The sequence below is a fragment of the Hyperolius riggenbachi genome, chromosome 6 (assembly GCF_040937935.1).
Source record: "Hyperolius riggenbachi isolate aHypRig1 chromosome 6, aHypRig1.pri, whole genome shotgun sequence".
NCBI lineage: Eukaryota > Metazoa > Chordata > Amphibia > Anura > Hyperoliidae > Hyperolius > Hyperolius riggenbachi.
In genome coordinates this window covers 344,615,296-344,638,795 of record NC_090651.1, presented here as the reverse complement: position 1 = coordinate 344,638,795, position 23,500 = coordinate 344,615,296, and the positions used below count along the sequence as shown (strand labels likewise).

General features: G+C 46.3%; 1 protein-coding gene across 1 annotated transcript in view; it reads right to left on the bottom strand.

Annotated features, from left to right (window-relative positions):
* Positions 1 to 15,450: 15,450 nt before the first annotated feature.
* The window catches only part of LOC137522967 (carcinoembryonic antigen-related cell adhesion molecule 1-like), a 70,362-nt gene continuing 62,312 nt past the window's right edge, over positions 15,451 to 23,500 (bottom strand). The window contains exons 7-8 of the mRNA XM_068243136.1: positions 18,739 to 18,850; positions 15,451 to 17,714 (exon numbers count right to left, since the gene is read on the bottom strand). Coding sequence (XP_068099237.1) covers positions 18,765 to 18,850 — 86 coding nt within the window. The 3' untranslated portion in view covers positions 15,451 to 17,714; positions 18,739 to 18,764. The remainder of the gene's footprint in view (positions 17,715 to 18,738; positions 18,851 to 23,500) is intronic.

Genomic DNA, 23,500 nt, shown 5'->3' with positions numbered 1-23,500 from the left:
GATTTCAGAAGTAAAATACATTTTCTAAATTATAATAATAAATAGCAGCCTTTTTTCAGCTGCATTATGACAAATATAAAATATTTTACATTTATTGGAGGAACCCCTCCTTCCCTTTCATATTGCTGGGACAGAATCCGGCAGACTGGTGGAGGAGAAAAAACAAAAACAAAACACAGGCTGTTACTGATGATGTCACAGTGGAGGTGATCTCAGCTTGTGTGAGATTTCACATAGACGACGCCCCTGTGAGGGAGGGTAGCTGATGACAAACACACCCATGATCTAAAACCTCCTGCTAAGCTCAGAAGTAATGGCTGCCACCTGTATAACCCTAGTTATGAATAGAGGAGGGTGAAAAGCAGGCACTGAAATGCTCACAGGCTTGAAGGAGTGTTTATTTATATTTGTATGTGTCAGAGTGGTACAACTAAATATTTTGAATTCAAAAAAAAATGTTTGGTTTGGGTCCGCCTTAAAAAGAAACTTAAGTAGAAAAAAAAACCGCCGGGAAAGTTCTGCGCATGCACAGGAGCGAATTACATGTACTGTGCATGTTCAGAACACAATCAGAGTGTGTGCAGCTAGGGCTGCGCAGTAGCAGCCGACAGCCCAGCTTTGTGGGGGTCGCCTCCGCTGCCCGGGGGGATCAGGAGGAGGTTGTGGGCACACAGAGATCCTTATACAGTTATATTGCAGCTGAATAGTGATCCCTGGCCAAAGCGTTGCCACATTTCCACAGGGTGTCCAGGGGGTCAGTACGGAGCACCTGGAAACCCCGTCATGAAATTCATTGCTCTTTCTTTTCATATATGTAAATTTACACTACCGACAGATTGATCCCTTATTTGTCATTTAACTGCATTTAAATACAATATATACTTTTTCCTATCATAACTTTAAAATCAATTTTCTCCAAAACTACAAGGTCTTTTTGAAAAGTTTTTTTCCCTCTTGTTCCCACTGTTCTCCTTAAAGAGACTCTGAAGCGAGAATAAATCTCGCTTCAGAGCTTATATTCAGCAGGGGCATGTGTGCCCCTGCTAAAACGCCGCTATCACGCGGCTAAACGCGGGTCCCTTACCTCCCAAATCCCCTCCGTTGTTCCCGGGGATCTCTTCCGCATAGAGGCAGGGCTAACCACCGCAGCCCTGCCTCACACGCGTCTGTCAGCGAGTATCTCCGCCTCTCCCCCGCCCCTCTCAGTCTTCCTTCGCTGAGAGGGGCGGGGGAGAGGTGGGTGGCGATGCGTCGCTGATAGACGGTGCTGAGAGGCAGGGCTGCAGCCGTTAGCCCTGCCTGAAGAGCAGCAAAATCTACGACCAAGATGTTCGTAGATTTTGCGGGGGGGGGGGGGGTAAGGGACCCCCGTTTAGCCGCGGGATAGCGGCGTTTTAGCAGGGGCACACATGCCCCTGCTGAATATAAGCACTGAAGCGAGATTTATTCTCGCTTCAGTGTCTCTTTAACATACACTGAAAAGGTTCTGTTTTTAGCACCTAGGGGGCTTTGCTATAAACTTCTAAAGTCAGTTTACTGCACTTTCCCACACTCTGAATACAAACTTTAAAATCGATTTTCTCCAAAACTATAAGGTCTTTTTTGAAACTTTGATGATTCTAGCTTATATGGGGGCTTTGCTATTAACTGGCAGAGGCGGCGCCCATTGACTTAAATATTATACTGTGTTTGAACATGAACTTTTGACAGGAAAGTTTGCATGAAATGTGAAGGGGCAAACAGCGAAAGTTTGCCGGGAACTGTTCTCCTGACAAACTGTTCTGCCATCACTAATCAAGGAAGCTTCCGAACCATCCAAAGGTTCCCCTCTACTGAGGTAAGTATCTATTGTTTTGACAGGTATACTTTAAAAAGGACGAAACTAACATTGTTTTTCTTTTTCCACCTTGTGCCTACACTCCCCTGCCTGACATAACAATCATTGTTTACATTCAGTGTTATCCGGGTCACACCAATGGGACATTTTGACATGAAGGATCCACTCCTGAAGCCACAGGGGTATAACATGTACCAGCACACATGAGATTTTCTGGCAGATCCATTATTTCTAACATGTCCAATATGAGTGTCCGCAACACACGGCAGCCCAGATGGCGTGCAATCCCACGTGTTGCATTCTGAGCGCACGACCATCTGCATGTGAACGAGACCTAAACGTTATATCTTTATCGAGACCTAAACGTTATATCTTTATCAATCTTGGGTGTTAAAGTGAACCCGAGGTGAGAGATATATGGACGCTGCCATATTTATTAATTTATTAAGTGGACCTGAACGCTTTCTCAGGACAGAAGGAAAACGTAGAGAAATGCACCCTGAATGTTTTTAGAGAGTTTAGCCTGTCTAATTCCACCTCAACTGTTTCTAATCACAAGTTGTAATTTGTTCTCTCCCCTGTTAGCAGATAATCCCATTTGAAAGCACAGGCTGTAAACAATATGGCTGCTTCCACGAATCAGGAAGTAGAAACTGTGCACATTTATTGTAGGATTTGTATCAGCTGTAACAAATACATGTTTTTTGCTTAAAGGCTATTATGCTGTTGTGTATCTTTTAGAGCAGAGAGGAGTTCTGAGTTCAGGTCCACTTTAAGCAATACTGGTTGCCTGGCTGTCCTACTGATCCTTTGCCTCTAATACTTTTTAACCATAGACCCTGAACAAGCATATGCAGTTCTTGTGTTTCTGACAATATTGTCAGAATTGACAAGATTAGCTGCATGCTTGTTTCTGGTGTAATTTAGCCACTACTGCAGCCAAATAGATCAGCAGAGATTCCAGGCAACTAGTATTGCTTAACAGGAAATAAATATGGCAGCCTCCATATCACTCTCAACTCGGGTTCACTTTAAAGTGTACCTGAGATCAGCTAACTGGGCATATTTATACTTACCTGGGGCATCCTCTAGCCCCATGAGGTTCGTGGGATCCCTCCCATCCACTCCATGTGCTCCGTTGTCCTGGAATCAGCCTGGTAATCTGGCCAGTAATTGGTTTCTGCTCATGCCTGGCCCGGCCGGGCGTGTGCCCCCCTCGCAGAACACGCTCGGGGATGGGAGCCAAATTACCAGGGCAGATTCCAGGACAACGGAGTGGCCGGAGAGGACGGCGAGGGAGCTCACACACCTCATGGGGCTACAGGACGCCCCAGGTAGGTATAAATATGTCCTGTCAGCTGATTAAGAACTTGAGGAAGAACTTATGTTCAGCACACAAGATGATGGTTTTGATATGAAGATGCATTACATTGTCATGTATTTGTAAGAGAAAAAAGTGCCTTTGGGGGGTGCTTACCTTGAGAGGGTGAAGCCCCTGGATCCTAATGAGGCTTCCCCCATCCTCCTCAGGCATCCGGATCCAGCACTGGCTCCCGCAAGCAGTCTTACACCACTGCAGGCATGTGCAGTAGCAGCTCTCTGCTCAGTGGAAATAGGCCAGCCTGGTCGGTTCTGCTCTACTGCGCAGACAGCTCACGCCTGCGCAGTAGCCCATGTAGCCACGGCCTAGGGCGCCACAGATCATATGGCTACACCAGTGCCAGATTATATGACCAATTAACCCTCCTGGCGGTTAATTTTTTTTGCCAAAATGGCAAAAATCCTTTTTTTTTTAATTTTTTTTTTTGTGTTTCATGTAAAGCTACCAGAGTGGTAGCTACATGAAACACCACTAGAGGGCGCATGTGTCCCTCTAGTGCGATCGTCGCCGGCATCAAAAGCAAACAGGGGAACGCGTATATAACGCGCTCCCCTGTTTGGCTTCTCCTGTCGCCATGGCGACGATCGGAATGACGTCATGGACGTCAGCCGACGTCCTGACGTCAGACACCTCCGATCCAGCCCATAGCGCTGCTCGGAACTCATTGGTCCGGGCAGCGCAGGGCTCTGGCGGGGGGGCCCTCTTGCGCCGCTGCGTACGGGCGATCGCCGCAGAGCGGCGGCGATCAAGCTGTACGCGCGGCTAGCAAAGTGCTAGCTGCGCGTACAGCATTTTAAATGGAGCAAATCGCTCCACCAGGGGCTGAGATATCTTCCTGCGCGGCATAGCCCGAGCTCAGCTCGGCCTTACCGCCAGGAAGGTTAAGTATCAGATCATCAGGGGCGGCGCCAGGGGGGTGCTTGGGGGTGCTCGAGCACCCCCTAGAATTGTCCAAGCACCCCCAAAGCACCCCCTGGAGTGAACTGACTTCAGGCGTCTAAAAGACGCCAAGTCAGTTCACACACCGGCAGCACGGAGCAGCAGGCAGGGCTACGGTAAGATGGCCGCCCGGAGCCCTGTTCTGCAGACTTCGGGCGGCCATTTTCCCGTAGCCCTGCTCTCTGCATGCAGGCAGGAAGTCTCGTGGTGACGTCGGGAAGGAAGACGATCGTGGGCGCGCGGGCGCTGCGCGCCACAATGAGGTCGGGACTCGGGACAGGAGGTCGGGAAAGAAGGTCTTCTGGCTGTAGGTGAGTAAATGGGTTTTTCTTTTCTTTTTCAGGTGATGCGGATTGTGCATATTGGGGTCATTTCTGCTACGGATTGTGCATATTGGGGCGATATCTGCTACCGATTGTGCATATTGGGGTCATTTCTGCTACCGATTGTGCATATTGGGGTCATTTCTGCTACCGATTGTGCATATTGGGGTCATTTCTGCTACCGATTGTGCATATTGGGGTCATTTCTGCTACCGATTGTGCATATTGGGGGTCATATCTGCTACCGATTGTGCATATTGGGGTCATATCTGCTACCGATTGTGCATATTGGGGTCATATCTGCTACCGATTGTGCATATTGGGGTCATATCTGCTACCGATTGTGCATATTGGGGTCATATCTGCTACCGATTGTGCATATTGGGGTCATATCTGCTACCGATTGTGCATATTGGGGTCATATCTGCTACCGATTGTGCATATTGGGGTCATATCTGCTACCGATTGTGCATATTGGGGTCATATCTGCTACCGATTGTGCATATTGGGGTCATTTCTGCTACCGATTGTGCATATTGGGGTCTTATCTGCTACCGATTGTGCATATTGGGGCCATATCTGCTACCGATTGTGCATATTGGGACCATATCTGCCACCGATTGTGCATATTGGGACCATATCTGCCACCGATTGTGCATATTGGGACCATATCTGCCACCGATTGTGCATATTGGGACCATATCTGCTACCGATTGTGCATATTGGGACCATATCTGCTACCGATTGTGCATATTGGGACCATATCTGCTACCGATTGTGCATATTGGGGCCATATCTGATAACGATTGTGCATATTGGGGCCATATCTGATAACGATTGTGCATATTGGGGCCATATCTGATAACGATTGTGCATATTGGGGCCATGTCTGATAACGATTGTGCATATTGGGGCCATGTCTAATAACGATTGTGCATATTGGGGCCATGTCTGATAACGATTGTGCATATTGGGGCCATGTCTGATAACGATTGTGTATATTGGGGCCATGTCTGATAACGATTGTGCATATTGGGGCCATGTCTGATAACGATTGTGCATATTGGGGCCATGTCTGATAACGATTGTGCATATTGGGGCCATGTCTGATAACGATTGTGCATATTGGGGCCATGTCTGATAACGATTGTGCATATTGGGGTCATTGGACGTGTTTTTTGTTAAAATCTGCTCACATTACGTGTATTTTCTTGAGAAAACCTGCTCACATTACGTGTATTTTCTTGAGAAAACCTGCTCACATTACGTGTATTTTCTTGAGAAAACCTGCACAATTATGTGAATTTTCTGGGAAAAGGGTCACCAAAACTTGGGCCCTCTGTCTTTGCGTTGCACTTTTAAAGGGAACCCGAGGTGAGAATAATATTGAGGCTGCCATATTTATCTCCCTTTAAGCAATACCAGTTGCCTGGCTGCCGTGCTGGTCCTCTGCCTCTTATTCTTTCAACCATAGACCCTGAACAAGCATGCAGCAGGTCAGGGGTTTCTGACAATATTGTCAGAACTGACAAGATTAGCTGCATGGCTTGTTTCTGGTGTAATTCAGTTCACTACTACAGCCAAATAGATCAGCAGGGCTGCCAGGCAACTAGTATTGTTTAAAAGGAAATAAATATGGCAGCCACCATATCACTCTCACCCTGGGTTCACTTTAAATTACAGTTAGCCCCGCCCTCATCCGGTCATGACCACGCCCATTTTTTCGACGCGGCGCGCTTTGCGCGCCGCAGGTTGTAGCCACACCCATTTTTGGCGCGGCGCGCTTTGCGCGCCGCAGGTCGTCAGCTCCCCCGGAAATTGGTCCAGCACCTGCATAGCACCCCCTAAAAAAAATTCCTGGAGCCGCCACTGCAGATCATTCAGATATACTAATCTCAGTTTAAAGCAATGCAGTTGTTTCCGTGATATCGCGGCTTGGGTACAGGTGTGAGACCACACGAACGTCGATAAGTGTTGCACCACAATAACGATCGTCATGGTGAATTTGATCGCAAAGATTCCTAACATTTGCCACGCAAACTACCTCAATTGCTTGAAGTCTCATTCGCTCCCGACATGTAGTGTTGCGGGACATCGTGCATGCCCCCTGCTGGAAAAGGAGTGGCTTGACAACCATCATTAAGGGGACGAAGCTGGACGCATCGGGTGGTGAGTATGGCGTAAGAATCTCTGGGGTAGATTCTTGCAGGATAGAACCCTGATCTACATTAAATTACCACTGTTTTAGTAAAAAATCTTTCTATGCTGAGTTTCACTTTAAGGAGCATTTCTCTTAGAGAGAAATAGAGGCATTTCTAGAAGCACCATGTAAAACATGTTGTGTGTCTTCCACAAGCCCAGAGCGTGGTATCTAAGAATAAGGGAACAGGTCATTGGAAAACGGATTGATTGCTTTGCTGAGGTAACGAACATGTAACGAAGATTGCTGATGAACACACCTGTGTATCTGTTTTGCTGAATAAACTCCTTAAAGAGAGTCTGAAGCGAGAATAAATCTCGCTTCAGACCTCATAGATAGCAGGGGCACGTGTGCCCCTGCTAAACCGCCGCTATCCCGCGGCTTAACGGGGGTCCCTTCACCCCCAAATCCCCCTTTGTGCAGCCTTCCTGGTTGGGGCAGGGCTAACCGCCGCAGCCCTGCCCCACGCGCGTCTGTCAGCGCGTATCTCCGCCTCTCCCCCGCCCCTCTCAGTCTTCCTTCACTGAGAGGGGCGGGGGAGAGGCGGCGATGCGCGGCTGATAGACGCGACTGGAGGCAGGGCTGCAGCCGTTAGCCCTGCCTCCAGGAGCGACCAAGTCTGCGACCAAGTGTCGCAGTGGGGGGTTTGGGGGTGATGGGACCCCCGTTTAGCGGCGCTATAGCGGCGGTTTAGCAGGGGCACACGTGCCCCTGCTAACTATGAGCTCTGAAGCGATATTTATTCTCGCTTCAGAGTCTCTTTAAGCTTTGAAGACATCTAATTAGTTCTATTTCCTTTGCTGCTGCTGTGACGAGTGTCAAGTTATCACAAGTTCTGTGATATGGTGCCGAACAAAGGTGTAGTGTTGTTGCCTATAGCAACCAACAAATATTTATTACATATGGAACTTAAGGGATATATCAATGTCAGATATTTGCCTATATCAATATCTTGTGACCTCAGTTCTGTACACAAGGTGGGGTAACTCTTTAGTTGAGGGTGTGGAGGTGTGCGCTGAGTGTTACAGCTGATGAAAGCTATTTCAGGAATGTACTGTAGATCTCAGGCTGTAGAAGTATGTGGAGTGTGTGATAAACATAGAAACTGCAGAAATCATGGACAGGAAAAACAAGACTCCTGTATTTTAAACCTATGAACAGCCAATGAATATCGGCCCTCAATCATAATAAAAACAAGGTTTAGGCCTCTTGCACACTGCACGCGATTCCGATTCAGATTCCGCTTTTTAATCTGTTTTTACATCCGATTCAGATTCCGATTTGCAGTGTGCAAGGAGCAAACTGCAAATCGGAATCTGAATCGGATGTAAAAACTGATTAAAAAGCGGAATCTGAATCGGAATCACTTGCAGTGTGCAAGAGGCCTTACTGGTACTACTGAAGACCGAAACTGTTACTGGGAGAGATGCGGGAAGCTTTTCTTCTGAAGGTGTTTTTAAATATGAATCAGATGGATAATGTGTAAAACTGATACATAGTGTGAAGACATACAGTGCTGGTGGTGGTGATCCTCTGATCAGGGCCAGCGCTACCATTAAGGCAAAGTAGGCAGCTGCCCCAGGGCCCCAGAGCTTGTAGGGGCCCCCAGTGGCTACAAGAGGAAAAATTTTTTTCAAATCGGCCTTATAGTTTTTGAGAAAATCGATTTTAAAGTTTCAAAGGAAAAAAAAAACACATTTAAAAACCTGCCAACTTTAATGGTTAATAGCAAATCCACCTTAAATGCTAGAAACCCTAAATTTGCAGGATATGTTAAGGAGATCATTAGGAATAAGAGGAAAAAACAATTTTTCAAAAAGACCTTATAGTTTTTGAGAAAATCGATTTTAAAGTTTAGAAGGAAAAAAGTATACTTTTAAATGCGGTAAATATCACTTTTAGTAGCAAACCTAACGGTAGTGTAATTTTACATGCATCAAACGAAAGCGCAATAAATTTCCTGACGGGGTTTCCAGGGGGTCCATACGCAGCCGCAGCGCTTTGGCCAGGGATCGCTATACAGCTGCAATATGGCTGTATGAAGATCCCTGGCATTTTTTCCTATTTTCCCAATTTTTTTTTATGTTTAGAGTGTGGGAATTATTTTTTTTTAAATTATGTAGGGTCCCCCCTCCTGAAACTTTTTAACCTCTTGTCCCCCATGCAGGCTGAGATAGCCAGAATGTGGAGCTCTGACCGATTGGGACTTCACACCCTGACTATACCAGCTGCAAAAAAGGTCCCTTAATGCCGATTTTTGTTCCGGGGTATATGTTGGGGGGGCCCCCCAGGTTTATTTTGCCCTGGGGCCCCATTGTTGCTTAAACTGGCCCTGCCTCTGATTCTTTTTCACCTCTCTCACTATCCTCCTGGCCAACACAGGTGTCACTCTTGGCTCCTGGCCAGGTCCTCTGAGATTTTCCACAGTGCAGAATATCTTGTATTTTAATAATACTTTGCACTGTAGCCACTGGAACTTGAAAACATTTAGAAATGGCCTTGTAGCCCTTTCCTGACTTGTGAGCTGCAACAATGCGCTGCCGCAGGTCCTCACTGAGCTCCTTTGTCTTCACCATGACTGTCCACAAACCAACCGCAGAGAGCTGCTGTTTTTCACCTGTTGAGTTGATTATAACAGCTGTTCCCAATTAATCAGGGTAGGATGCTTTAGAACAGCTTAGGCTATTTGAAATAGTATAGAACTTGGGATTTTCTCATAGGCTGTGACCATTTGTGAAGGGCATAAATGATTTTGGACTGGACACTTTTTGCTCAAATGTAAATAAAAGCTGAGAAATGTTTTTTTCCCTACAATAATGCCTCTTGTCCATCGTCTTATCATCTTTTGGGAGACACCTATGTCATTTCCTGTCAAAAAATTACTTGCTGATTGAATAAAAGTAACTAAGTCAAAATTTGCCAGGGGTATAAATAATTATGGGCAGCACTGTAAATGTGAACATGAAGTACCAATACTGATTGGCACTTTTCCGGGAATTAACATACTGAATTGAACATCCGATTCGATAATTATTATCAAATCGGATGAAAATCGGTGCAGCAAAGAGCATGTGCGATCAATAATGCAACCAATTACAGGCCGAAAATTAGGTGCATGTATCGATCAGACATGCTGGTAAATCTCGGGCTGACATGCTCGATCCCGTACGAGGTGATAGCGGTGTGCAGTATCAGGACAAGCGACGAACGTAGCAGAACTCTCATCCCTTCTGTGGTCCCACTGATGGCTCCGATAATCTGGCGGTAATCTGGCAACTCCAGTAATCCGGCCAGGGGTGTTGGGTGTACACCCCTGGCATGCACCTGGTGCGTCATCAAGCCGGTCGCCGTAGCACCCTGCACTTGCGCTGTTCTCTAAAGACTGAACCACGCATGCGCAGGATGCTTACGCCAAAGTCACAGATTACTGGAGATGCCAGTGGGACCAAAAGAATGCCGGGGGAACTTGCAGGATATGGGGGGCTGAAGGAAGCCCCAGGTAAATCCAGATTTTCAATTTACCCCTCTGCTCAGGGACCCTTTAATTAGATTATTTAGACTATCACCTAGGGGTCACTATGTGTGTGTGTGTGTATATATATATATATATATATATTTATTTATTTTTTTTTTGGGGGGGGGGGGTGTCAAAGTAACTTATTATGTTATTTACTAGTAAGAAAGCCCACCCATTAAAAAATGGGCGCTAGGATACGGGCGCTCACCCCCCACACCCAACACGAGCACAGCCGCGTCCGGCTCGCCCATTCTCCACCGCTGTCTGCAGTATATGTACACAGGAAGATGTTGCTTGCTTGGCAATTGGAAAAAGCTGTTATTTCCCACAATGCAATGACGTTCAGAGCCCGTTTCCACTATCGCGAATCCGCATGCGTTGCCCGCATGCGGATTCGCACAGTCAGTACAAGTGGATGGGACTGTTTCCACTTGTGCGTTTCCCCGCACGTTTTTCTGTGCAGAAAAAATCTGCATGGTAGGGCCCTCAGAATTCGCCTGCGTGTGGAATGCAGGCGAATCGCACGCAATGTATTTAATAGGGAAATCGCATGCGTTTTCCCCATGCGTTTTTTGCCGCGATTTCGCATGCGATTTCGCATAGGTATTAATGTTAATTTACACAGGCAGTGACATGGTTAAATTCGCATACAGCCTTACCTATGCGAAATCGCATGCGAAATCGCGGCAAAAAACGCATGCGGAATCGCACCCGCATGCGATTTGCCAGTGGTGATTCGCCGGCGATTCCGCAACGCTATAGTGGAAACGGGCCCTCACAGACAGCAAACTGTCAAGTTTGGAAGCAGGGACACACACACAGAGGGACAGGACGCAGAGACACAGGGGTTTTATTATATAGGACTAGTAAACCCAAGCCCGTTTAAAAACGGGCTCTAGGTTTTTTGTTAACGCCGCCGCCAATCACTCAGGATGCGCGTGCACTCACCGCGCGCGCCCACCGCGCACCCAACTGCCTGCCCACCAACCTCCCTCCCTGGTCCCTCCAGCTCTACGTTACTGCGCACATGCGCAGTAACAACAAATTACCAGGGACACAGGGACGCTGCAAACTGCTGGACGCAACGACATTTACCTTTTATTAGGTAGGATGGGTCATCATGCTATATTTTGTTTTTTAGGAGTTATGCTGCCTAATTATGTTATTTGGTTCAAAGACCATTATGTTGTTTTGGGGATCATGCTGCTTAATTCTGATATTTGGAGGTCACGTTGCCAAATTATGTTACTTGGGCATCATGCTGCCTTTTTGGGATCTCGGTGTCTAATTATGTTATTTGGTGTCATGCTGCCTAATTTTGTTGTGTGAGGGACACATGGTGGTATACATTACTCACAGCAAATGCAGCCAGAGGACTATTACACATTAGCCAACATTTACTTGAGCCAACATTTACTTTCAATCAGATTGTCTGGCAACTGGTACCAAATTTTCTCTGGACCAATATATACGACTGATAAACTGATTGTTGAGCAGTCAGACATGTTAGTAATTATTGATCATAGTCCCTCATTATATTTATTGATTTACAATAAGCAGTACTTAAAAAAACATTTATTTTAATTGTTCTAACAAGGGAGGAGGAGCCGAGGAGGTCCATAAGGGCAGAGAGGGGGGTGACAGTGCTTTGGGTGACACCCACCTGCATAATTCCACCTTACTGCATATGCATTGCCACGGATCACATTCCTACACCAAGAGCTTCATCACTGTCTATTTATGGGGGAAATCCAAAGTGGAGCCGGTTCTGGCATTTCCCAGCGATATCCGCTGAACCAGTTTAACAGCCTCCACGCACTCATGCAGCTGATTATTATTTTTACATTTTCAAGACTTTCCGAGAATTCATGTGAACAGACTCATATTAAAGCAAACCTTAAGCGAAAATTACGTTTTGAAACAATGAATTGTATGTGTAGTACAGCTAAGTAAAAGAACATTAGTAGCAAAGAATAAAGCCTCATTGGTTTCCAATACAGGAAGAGTTAAAAAACGTCAGTTGTTATCTATGCAAAACATCTTCTCTGAGCTATTCAGTTGAATACAGTCCTGTTTTCTGAAGCACTTCATAGTTTTAATTTACAATATACAAAATAATAAAAATGCAGAAAAACATTGAGATGAGAAGGTGTTACAGGGGACCCAGTTAGGTCAAGTAGAACAAAAACCACTAATATTTTTGTACATTGCCAAAAAAGATTTTAAAAAGCCCCTCTTCTGAAAAACTGTGCCACGTACCGTACATGTTTGAATTTTGGCAATAAAAAGTGTAACACTAGCTGAATACTTTGTGCAGCAGTTGACTGTGGGGGTGTCCATGAAGTTAGTGTTCCCCTCCTACCCTCCATTCTCCCCCCTGATACCAAGGGCAGGTTTCTGGAAAGGCCACCAACGCCTGGGCCTTGGGCGGCAGCTGTCCAAGAGGCGGATGGACATGGAAGAGTGATAGCTGCATATGGAAGAAGAGGCTGCAAATGGAATACAAAGGTTGAGATAAGGAACAACCCATGGAAATAGTGAGCTGCTGCCTAAGAGACCTGTATAGACCTGAAGGAGGCTGCTGTACATGAATGTTAGACATGGACGAGGGGGCTGCACAAGGAATAGGAGGAGGTGCTGCACAAGGAAGGGAAGCTGCAATAAAGTTGGCCTAGGAGCGGAAAAATAATCAATCCAGCCTTGTCTGACACTTCCAGTTCCAGGTAAAGGAGTGGAGAGGAGAAACAGACAGCAATTACTGATCACCTGAAGCACCCTGTATTTTACTCTGTATCCTATACGTAAATTTTTTTAAAAACTATAATGTGTTTAATAAACCTTTATATGCAATAAAAAATATGAAAATCCCTGGCCTTGAAACTGGCCTTTGACAACCACTGATATTTTAATCTTCTATAATTCAGTTATAGAGGTGATTACGTGACACAAGCGAGCGCAGTTCCTGGAAGTATCAGAGACGTCACACATGGGTAATCAAGCCTGGAGTCTCCTCTGTAATACGCGACGTGCATCATCTCTCCCCCACTGTGACCTGTTATTAAATGATCACAAGAAGAGCTCTGGCCAGGGAAAACTGTTACTTCCACGTGTAATTAAAGTGCATGAAAAGACACTTGATTTTTACATTTCCGTCCAAAGAGAACAACAACATAGCCTTTATGGCAAGATGTGGCCAAGTGGGGCCATTCTAGTGGGGTCATATAGTGTTTTTTTATAACATTGCATCATTCTCTAATGTTTGCAGTTTACAAACTACTCAGCATTCTAAATGATTTTACAGAACAGCCAATGAACTATTGACCTGTCCTCTGGGGAGAAAAAAAGAAAATACAGTTACTGACAGTTGAGATAACAAGCTTCAGAAGACTCTCTGCAACTTTGAAAGTCTTGGAGCTCAGTGGCATTTTGGCTCCTTTGCATAAATAACTGGAGTTTCTTAACTCTTCCTGTACTGGAAACAATATTAAACTTATGTCTCTGCTCCTAATGTTTTATTTCTTAGCAGTACTACACATACAGATCATTATATCATTTTTTTTTCCTTGCTTCAGTGTCTCTTTAAAGCGGTTTAACACCCAGCATTACAACTTTGCTTTAAAAGATTGCTTACAGCTTACAAACTATTATGCCAGATTTTTTTTTAAGCAGAAATTCACTGAATGGGTTAAACATGACATTTTAGTGTTGGATTTAACTAGGAATCCGCATCCGTTCTTATCTTTTAGTTACAAATGTATCTTTATTTGGAATACAAATAGACCTTTGAAAAGCCTGCTGGGGAAGCCCTCTTTGTTCTCTCAGAGCAGTGTTTGTTTCTTACATTGTAGATAGATACATTTGTAACTAAACATGCAAGCACAGAGGAGTATTTCTAGCTAAATGCAGCACTAAAATGTCATGTTTAATCCATTCAGTGAATTTCTGCTAAAAAAAAAATCTGGCATAATAGTTTATAAGCTGTAAGCAATCTTTTAAAGCAAAGTTGAAATGCTGGGTGTTAGACCACTTTAAGTAATTATAATTTCAACCGTTTTGTTTCCTGAACATAGGCTTCAAATTCTCATTCTCACACATTTTACTACAGGAAATACGTTACGGATAGTAAGTAATTTTCAAGCAATTTCTTTATTCAAAAATAGCAGATCTATTTAAATGAAAAAAATATAAAAGGAATCAAGAGAACAGGTTTGCTCTAAGGAATTTCCTGGACCAGCAGGGGTTGAGTGAAACCAGATAGGTAATAAAGTATATAACTACACAAAGTAAATGATAAAGTCTTGAAGTCCTCAAAAGTTCCCTGCTGAATAAGCAATTCACTTTTTCACCCTAGTTTTCTCCTAGATCATTTTTCATCTTCTATTTAGACTAATTTTTTCACACTTTGCAATTGAAAAAGTAACAAAAAGTAGGTTAAAAGGTGCCATCAAAATTATTTAAAGTATTTTCTTACTTTCTGGTGGTTAAAAAGGCATTTTATTGACAAGTTTTAAAATATCACCTGGGGAAAAACTCAGGTAAAAAAGTTAATTGCATATGGGCCCTGCTGCTGATAGTCCTTCACGTGACCTTGCATGTGATTTCCTGATGGGTAACTTCCAGACTTTCACAGGAAATGCTTCTGACATCTAGCGAAACAAAGGCCCTCACCCAACTGTATCTCTCTGCGTGGAGGAGTCAGGAGTACTCTCCCCACAAGCATCTCTCTCAGGTTGCCATGGACTCAAGGCCTGGTATCATTTTTGACACTTCTTAAAGAGAACCCGAGGTGGGTTTGAAGAATATTATCTGCATACAGAGGCTGGATCTGCCTATACAGCCCAGCCTCTGTTGCTATCCCAAACCCCCCTAAGGTCCCCCTGCACTCTGCAATCCCTCATAAATCACAGCCTTGCTGCTGACAAACAGCTTGTTAGAGCTGGCTGTGTTTATCTCTATTGTGTCAGTCTGCTGCTCTCCCCGCCTCCTGCAGAACTCCAGTCCCCGCCTGCATCCCTTCCCTCCCTGCTGATTGGAGGGAAGGGACGGGGGCAGGGACCGGAGCTATGCAGGAGGCGGGGGAGCAGCTGAGACTGACACTACAGATGTAAACACAGCCTCACAGCATGGCTGTGATTTATGAGGGATTGTAGAGTGCAGCGGGACCTTAGTGGGGTTTGGGATAGCAACAGAGGCTGGGCTGTATAGGCAGATCCAGCCTCTGTATGCAGATAACATTCTTTAAACACACCTCGGGTTCTCTTTAAGGACCTTCCAGCAGTTCCACCAGTGACACAGTACTACCATTGTACAGAGTTGTTTGTACATTTGTGTTTTTTTTGTTTCTTGTGTTTCTGTTTGAAGTGCTTCTTTAGCAGATAAAAAGGGATATTTTCAGTGTGTCTCCTTCAGTCAGAAAGTGGTGACCAGAGCTCAAATAGAGCAGCAGGGAGATATATGAAACCAGTGGGAGGCTTACGGTGCCCAAACATTTTTCAAATTCCCCCTAGCAGAAACGATTACTATGATCGAATATGCTGGAGACCGATGGCGTAACATAGCAACATAGCTGCCCATTTGTAATTTGGCTCAATTGTGGGCCAAAACTATCAGTCGCTCCTGGTGGAAACATTTCATTCAAAAGGGGGTGGTTGGATCGTGCATGATGGTAGCTCAACAGATGACCGATGAACCCCCCAGCTAAAATGTGCATCCCTGAGGACTGTGCAGATTTTTGGCAGCGCAGCTTGCACTCACCTGTCCACTAGGGTACCCCTTCCCGTGTCCTCTCTCCATCCCCACCAGTGTGTCTGTTCCACGTGCCCCGGTAGTGTGTATGTTATGTGACTTTGTACACGCCGGATGGTCCACAGACGGCAAGCATGGATGAAGAAGGAACACTGGAAGAAGCGCGCCGGCATTCACTTATACAAGACTTCTCAAGTGCTTCACCCCTTCTCTGGAATCCCTGCCATATCACATACGTCACTCTCCATCCTTTGATATCTTTCAACGTACCCTCAAAACTCACGTCAAGCTTACGCTCTACATAAGGCCAGTTCCCCATTGACCTCTAGCCAAGTTGTACTCCCACTAGCTGTACTAAAACACACTGCCTCTAGGTAAGAATATTGTACACAACCTTTTGGCTCGCCACCCCCCTTTCCCCATTCCTTTAGATTGTAAGCACGGAAGGGCAGGGCTCTCTCACCCTTTTGTGTCTCGGAATTTGTTCCACATTTATTCATATTAATTTTGTCACTGTATTTTATATTGATTCTGTACAGTGGCGTAGCAATAGGGGGTGCAGAGGTAGGACCGCATCGGGGCCCTTGGGCTAGAGGGGCCCCATGGGGTCCACCCCCAACCACAGTATTAGCTCTTTATTGGTCTTGTGCTTGTAATAAATCACTTCTATAGATGCTTTGAATAGTAGCGGTCTTTCACAAACTGTTCCCCATCCCCCTCTTGCACCTCTGACACTGTGGTTGTCCCCAGCAGGTTTTGGTGTGCTGTATCAATTGCTATGTATAGCATTCTTGGGGGGCCCCAATGCAAAACTTGCACGGGGGCCCGCAACTTCTTTGCTACGCCACTGGTTTTGTATTTTGCACCAGCACCATCTCTGTATTTTGTACCATTGTCTGTATTATTTTGTACCCTATGTTTGTTTCTTATGTTGTGCAGTGCCATGGGATAAGTTGGGCTCACCGGGATTATCATTATTATTGATTTATAAAGCCCCAACGCGTTTTATAAATCAATAATAATTATAATGCAGGTGAGTGTGCACACCGCTGCCAATGCTCTGCACGGCCCCGGGGGAGCTCATGTTAGATGGGGGAAGATCTGGGGGTCCCGGCAGTCGGCTCAGTACTACAACGCTGTTTCCATAGATTTTCAAGGTAAAATTCCTTAAAAATCTATTTGCAGTGTGTGGCAGTAATAGATTCCACTCTGATCAGCTTCTCGAAAGTGATCTATCTGTTGGTGGAATCTGGTGGCCATTTGCCAGTGTACAGCCAGTCGGCCACCTTTAGGGTGGTTACACACAGGCCCACTTCGCCCATCATGCCAAGTGAGGCGACTTCTTCTGGCGACAGAAGTCCGGGGGCAGCACCAGGCAGAAACAGGAAGTGAAGAGAGTGCCTGGCCAACCTATACTGGGGGCAACTGTACCTGGCCAACCTATACTGGGGGCAACTGTACCTAGCTACCAACACTGGGGGCACCTATACCTGGCTACCTACCTATACTGAGGGTGTTTTTGGGCGGCTCACCGCAGCTATAACATGCGTTGCAAATTGTCGGGTGCTGTGTGATCATTCCAATTTCGGGAAGGAAAGGGGGTAGGAGGGGGGGTGCATCCTCACAAGCTTGCCTCAGGCAGCAAAGAGTCTAGAACCGTCCCTGGTTACACAGAATCATGTTTACTAGCACTCCAGGAAGGAAACAAGTGATTATTATCATAGCGTTCAGACCCATTCTTCTGGTACTTATATGGATAATGTCGTAAGAATCTAAAATAAAGAAAAAATGAATAAATACATGTAAAGAATGATACAAAACAGCCCTGCAAACTTTACGTCTTTATTGTCTCCTTGTGTCATCTTTCTGCTCTTCAGCTCCTTCCAAAACATTTTATTTCCATTCAGTTAGGCCTTAATCTCCTGAGCGTTACGCCGCTCAGGAGGTTTTGTTACTTTTTGCCCGATTAATAAAATGATTGTGCCAAATGACTGTAAACCATTTAGCTAGCACCTAGCTATACTGAGGGCACCTATGCCTGGCTACACTGGGGGCACCCATGCCTGGCTACACTGGGGGCACCCATGCCTGGCTACACTGGGGGCACCCATGCCTGGCTACACTGGGGGCACCCATGCCTGGCTACACTGGGGGCACCCATGCCTGGCTACACTGAGGGCACCCATGCCTGGCTACACTGGGGGCACCCATGCCTGGCTATACTGGGGGGCACCCATGCCTGGCCACACTGGGGGCACCCATGCCTGGCTATACTGGGGGCACCCATGCCTGGCTATACTGAGGGCACCCATGCCTGGCTACACTGGTGGCACCCATGCCTGGCTATACTGTGGGCACCTATACCTGGCAATACTGGGGGCACCTAAACCTAGATATACTGTGGGCACCTATATCTGGCTATAATGAGGGCACCTATACATAGCTAAACTAGGGGCACCTATACATGGCTATAGGGGGGCAACTATACCTAGCTATACTGAAGGCACTTATACCTGGCTATACTTAGGACGAGCACCTATACCTGGCTATACTGTGGACAAGCACCTATACCTGGCTATACTGGGGGCACCTATACCTGGCTATATGTACTGGGGGCACCCGGCGGTGAGCTCCATGCGCCAAAACCACCTGCTTTGGCACCTATACCTGGGGTGGGGGGGGCCATCCAAATTTTCGCATGGGGGCCCGGTGATTTCTAGTTACGCCCCTGATTCCATATTTTTCTGATTTTACATTCTTACAATATTGCTAAAAAAAATCACAGAGTTTTCTTACCTGTTGATAATGTTGCAGTGAGCCAATCATAGGGTGCCCAGCAGTCCTCCTAACAGGAAAGTTACCACAAGGCCAGCTGTACCCCCTGTGCCAAGCAGGGCCATATCTGCAGCTGCATGAAGGGGGAAATGATCTGTATTCACTTTATGTTCAGGGGAACTGTATATTGCAAATCATTCCTATTAAATGTAAAGGAACTAGTGATTAGGGTTGCCAGGTGTCCGGTTTTAGACCGGACAGTCCGGTTTTTGGCCGCTGTGTCCTGTCCAAAAAGGCATGTTAAACCGGACAATTAAGATGTCCGGTTTTATGCCTTTTGCCACTTGCCGCCACCCGTCCGCCAGCGCTGCGCGACCGCTGATTCGCTGCCTGGCTGTCAGTCAAAGGCACAGCCAGCCAGCTTAAGTACCGCCTCCGAGCCCGCGCTTCCCGACGTTGCTACGGCAACGCCAACGCTGCGTTGCCAACGCACGCATGACGTGCGTCACTCACGTCATTTGCAATGCGATTCTGCATCTGCGAAGGAAGCAAGGTAAGGTCAGGAGTCTGGAGATATGGTGAGTGAGTGACCCATAATTCTCTGGTTGTATTTCCGCTCTTTGTGTGCATTGGCTCCGCTCTATCTCCCCTCCGTATAGTCCAGGTGTGACTTTCAATCTCATTCAATCTCGCCTGAGCCCGCTGCTTACTATACTTTACACTTGAATTCATACTATTGTACAACGCAATTTATACTGTTATACTGTTATATTTGTTATATTTGCTCAAAATGTGTACATACATGTATGCGCAGATTTATATTTTAACTTTATGCCTATGTATGTCCACTTTATTGTTCTCAATAAAAAATTTTGGTGGGAAAAAAAATTTTTTTTTTAAACTTCCCGCAAGAAATCGACCACTTCACTGTGCAAAAACGCCATAAATGCATTGCATTATTTGCATAGTTTTCCAGTTTTGTAATAGTTTTCTGCTCTGTCTCTTATTATGTGCATTTACTGGTGAAAAGTGGTCTCTTATTATGTGCATTTACTGGTAAAAAGTGGTCTCTTATGTGCATGTACTGGTGAGGACAGTTAGTGACATGGCTATGTACTCTGTAATGTGCTGCAGAAGATGTCAGTGTGATATAAATACTGTAAAAAAACATTTTTTAAAAAGCCCATTGCTTAGCCCCACTCTACATAAAAGTGCGCTTCTGACTCCGCCCCTAACTCCACCCCCTGTCCGGTTTTCTCCATCAGCCGACCTGGCAACCCTACTAGTGATCATCAATGTAAATATAATGCATAACAGATTGTAATCCTATAAGGGCAGTTGAGAAAAGAGAACCTGTAGCTGTGTAATCTGATTCCTTTTCTAGTACACTTGAGAAGGGGCTACTGTTACCTGAGCTAGATCTTCTGAAATGCCACACAGGCCTGGGCCTAGGGCTGCCTCTGCAATGGAGGACATGAAGGAGGGGGTTGCTGTACTTGGGTGTTACACATGGAAGATTGAGCTACACATGGAATGGAAAAGGGGCTGCTGTACACAGATGTTACACATGGAAGAGGGGGCTACACATGGAATGGGAGGGGGCTATTGTACTAACATGTTACACATGGAAGAGGGGGCTGGACATAAGAGAGAGGCTGCTGTAAATGGATCTTTATTTGTTTATGGAATGAGAGGGGACTGCTGCATATGGATTTTACTCATGGAAGCATGGACTGCACATTGAAGTGAGAGGGGCTGCTGTACATGGATGTTATACACGGAAGATGGGACTGCACATTGAATGTGAAAGGGGCTGCTGTACATGGATGTTATACACGGAAGATGGGACTGCACATTGAAGTGAGAGGGGCTGCTGTACATGGATGTTATACACGGAAGATGGGACTGCACATTGAATGTGAAAGGGGCTGCTGTACATGGATGTTATACACGGAAGATGGGACTGCACATTGAAGTGAGAGGGGCTGCTGTACATGGATGTTATACACGGAAGATGGGACTGCACATTGAATGGGAAAGGGGCTGCTGTACATGGATGTTACCAGGGCAGTTTCCAGGCTAAACTGCGCCCAGGGCGAGGGTGTAAATATTGCCCCCCCCCCCCCCCCATCCCTGTGGACTTGTGAACCCTTACTCTATAGGGACAGTCACACGGCCACAGGTCACGAGTAGATCTGCCTACTTACTAGTGACCAGACACTCAACCAGGAGGAAGCAGGGACCAGGAACACACACAGGTGAAGAGAGCCTGGAAAGCCGACTCCTCTATGGGCGCCGTGCACTGACAGCCTGCAGTACCGCTACAGGACATCAGGTGTCATCATGCGATGGTGATGTGATGATGACTTGACGTCTGACGCAGGCAGCCCAGGAGGAGTCAAGGAAGGTGATCGCGCTGGTAATCTTCCTTCTTCTTCCATTTGGCTGCACCACGCGTCACCAGCTGCCTAGCGGTCATGTCCTTCTGCCTGCGCCCCCTTCTTCTACTTGCCAGTCTGCGCCCAGGGCGGTCGCCCTGCCCGCACTGCCCAAGAAACTGCCCTGGATGTTACACACGGAAGATGGGACTGCACACAGAATGAGAGAGGGGCTGCTGTACATGGTCATTACACATGGAAGACAGGGTTGCAACTGGAATGGCAAAGAAGGTTGCACATGGAATGGAAGGGGACTGCACATGGAATTAGAGGGGGCTGCTGTACAAGAATGTTACACATGGAAGAGGGGGCTGAAGCTGGAATGGGAGGGGGTGCTGTACATGGATCTTACACATGGAAGGGGGGCTGCACATGGAATGGGAGGCAGGCTGCTATAAATGGATCTTACACATGGACGTGGGGTTGCACATGGAAGGAGATCCACAAGGGTGCTGAAAATAGTTTCCCATAATCCTCAATTCCAGCTTTTGCATGAGGGCCTCCAGGTCTTAGCAGACAGCAGTCTCCCTTAGAAAGGGCTGGTGCTTGGGCCACTTGGCCCTCCCTTTACCACTATTGGAAGAATATGCTGCTGTTATAGCCACTGACCACCCTTTCTATTGAAGAGGGCATGTCTATGGCACAGGGGATGCAGTATTGTGGTGTACAGCACCAGTGTTTCCTGGAGGTGATCTGACGAAGGCAGGGATGTTGAAACGCGTCATCACGCTAGAGGCACGTTGTGACAGCGGACACGCCCCCCACTAGTGAGAGGCTTTCCTAGACATCGGACGCCACGCTGCTGTCCACAGCCTGGCGGTGCCCACGCTACAGGAGGGAAATAGGTGTCTGCAGGCCATTTATGAGCCTTATTGCATCTGTGATTTTGTAAGTACATTTTAAACTTGCGCATATTAAACTGTTTTATGGTTTTACACTATGGAGCGCTCTATGTATCTTTCTTAGATCGCCGTTCCTTGTTTCCTGGAATGTTGTACAGGGGATTGCAGAAATGGGTGGAGCCAGACCCTCAACCTATCTTAAGGGATACCAGAAGCCAAATTAATATAAGAAATGGGTGGGAGGGGGGGGGGGGGGGCAGGCTTGTATGGTGAGCTGTCTTGATGTTCAAACAACCGCCCTCCTCCTCCTAAACACCCCCCTCAGCACCCTCTTCTGGACGGCCTGGTTGGGCTTCATTGCACCTGCATTGACCCGGCTGTGTGCGTACGGGAGTGCTCTGCGCAGGCACATGATGTCATTGTGATGTCGCTCCCCAGCCAGCGCAGGCGCAGTGATGCCCGACCCAGCCATGCAGAAAGAGTGTGCCGGACGGCATTTAGGAGGGGCAGATTGGAGAATGCGGGGAGCGTTGAGCATCAGGACAGCTCACCATACATGCCCTCTCCCCCTGTTTCCCATATTCATTTGGGCTCTGGTATCCTTTAAGTTCCTCTCTCTGGGAGGGAGGTGTGGCTTAAGGATGAGCGGATTTCAGATTCCAGGTTGCCAAGCTAATGTGAGGGGAATGAGAAAAAAAAGCTGAGGTAACTCAGGTAAGTAAAAGGGAATTTTGGAAGTTTGGGGCCCCTTCCTTGTATTAGATAGGGTGGGTGAGGGGCTTTGTTTATGGGCATGGGCAGGGCCAGATTTGTACTTTCCAATGCTCAAGGCCAGTTGCCTCCAACCGTCCTCACCCCATCAATCAGCATGCTGTCCAACACCTGCACTAGGGATCACTGGTTTGTAGGAGGAAAAGCCTGTTTTAGCGACTTATGTATATGTGTGTATATTTTCTTTTAGCTGAAAAATGATTATATTTCCTGTCAGAGCAGTGAGTCCCTAATGTCTGATATACAACATGCAATTTCCCATCACTTCTACACAAAGTTGACCAGAAAAAGCAGATCAGACCTGTTGGAAATAATCGATTCGACCCATCTATCTGATGGGAAGTTGCATGTTGTGTACCAGGCACAAGCAGTGAAGTAGCAGAGCAGTGTTCATCTCCCTCTCTGCTCTCCTGTAATCGGAGACCTGTTGCTCAGCTATCAATCGGCAACAATTATTTTACTGATTAATTCTTTTAGACCTTGTTCACATTGCGTTCGGCTTGCGTGTCCGTCTGCAGTGGGCTTTTTTCCCCTCATTTTCTTAAAGCATTTTATGCCGATTTTCTGCGCGTTCGTTCGTTTTCGTGTGCGTTTTTGTAAGGCCTTTTGCAGAGTGCTTCCGTCTTTTGATCCGGAAAAAAATCCAGAATAAATACAATGTATTTTTTAAATAAAAGCGCTCACGCAATCGCTTGCCAAAGTGATTTTGTGAGCGTTTTGCGTTCTACCTAT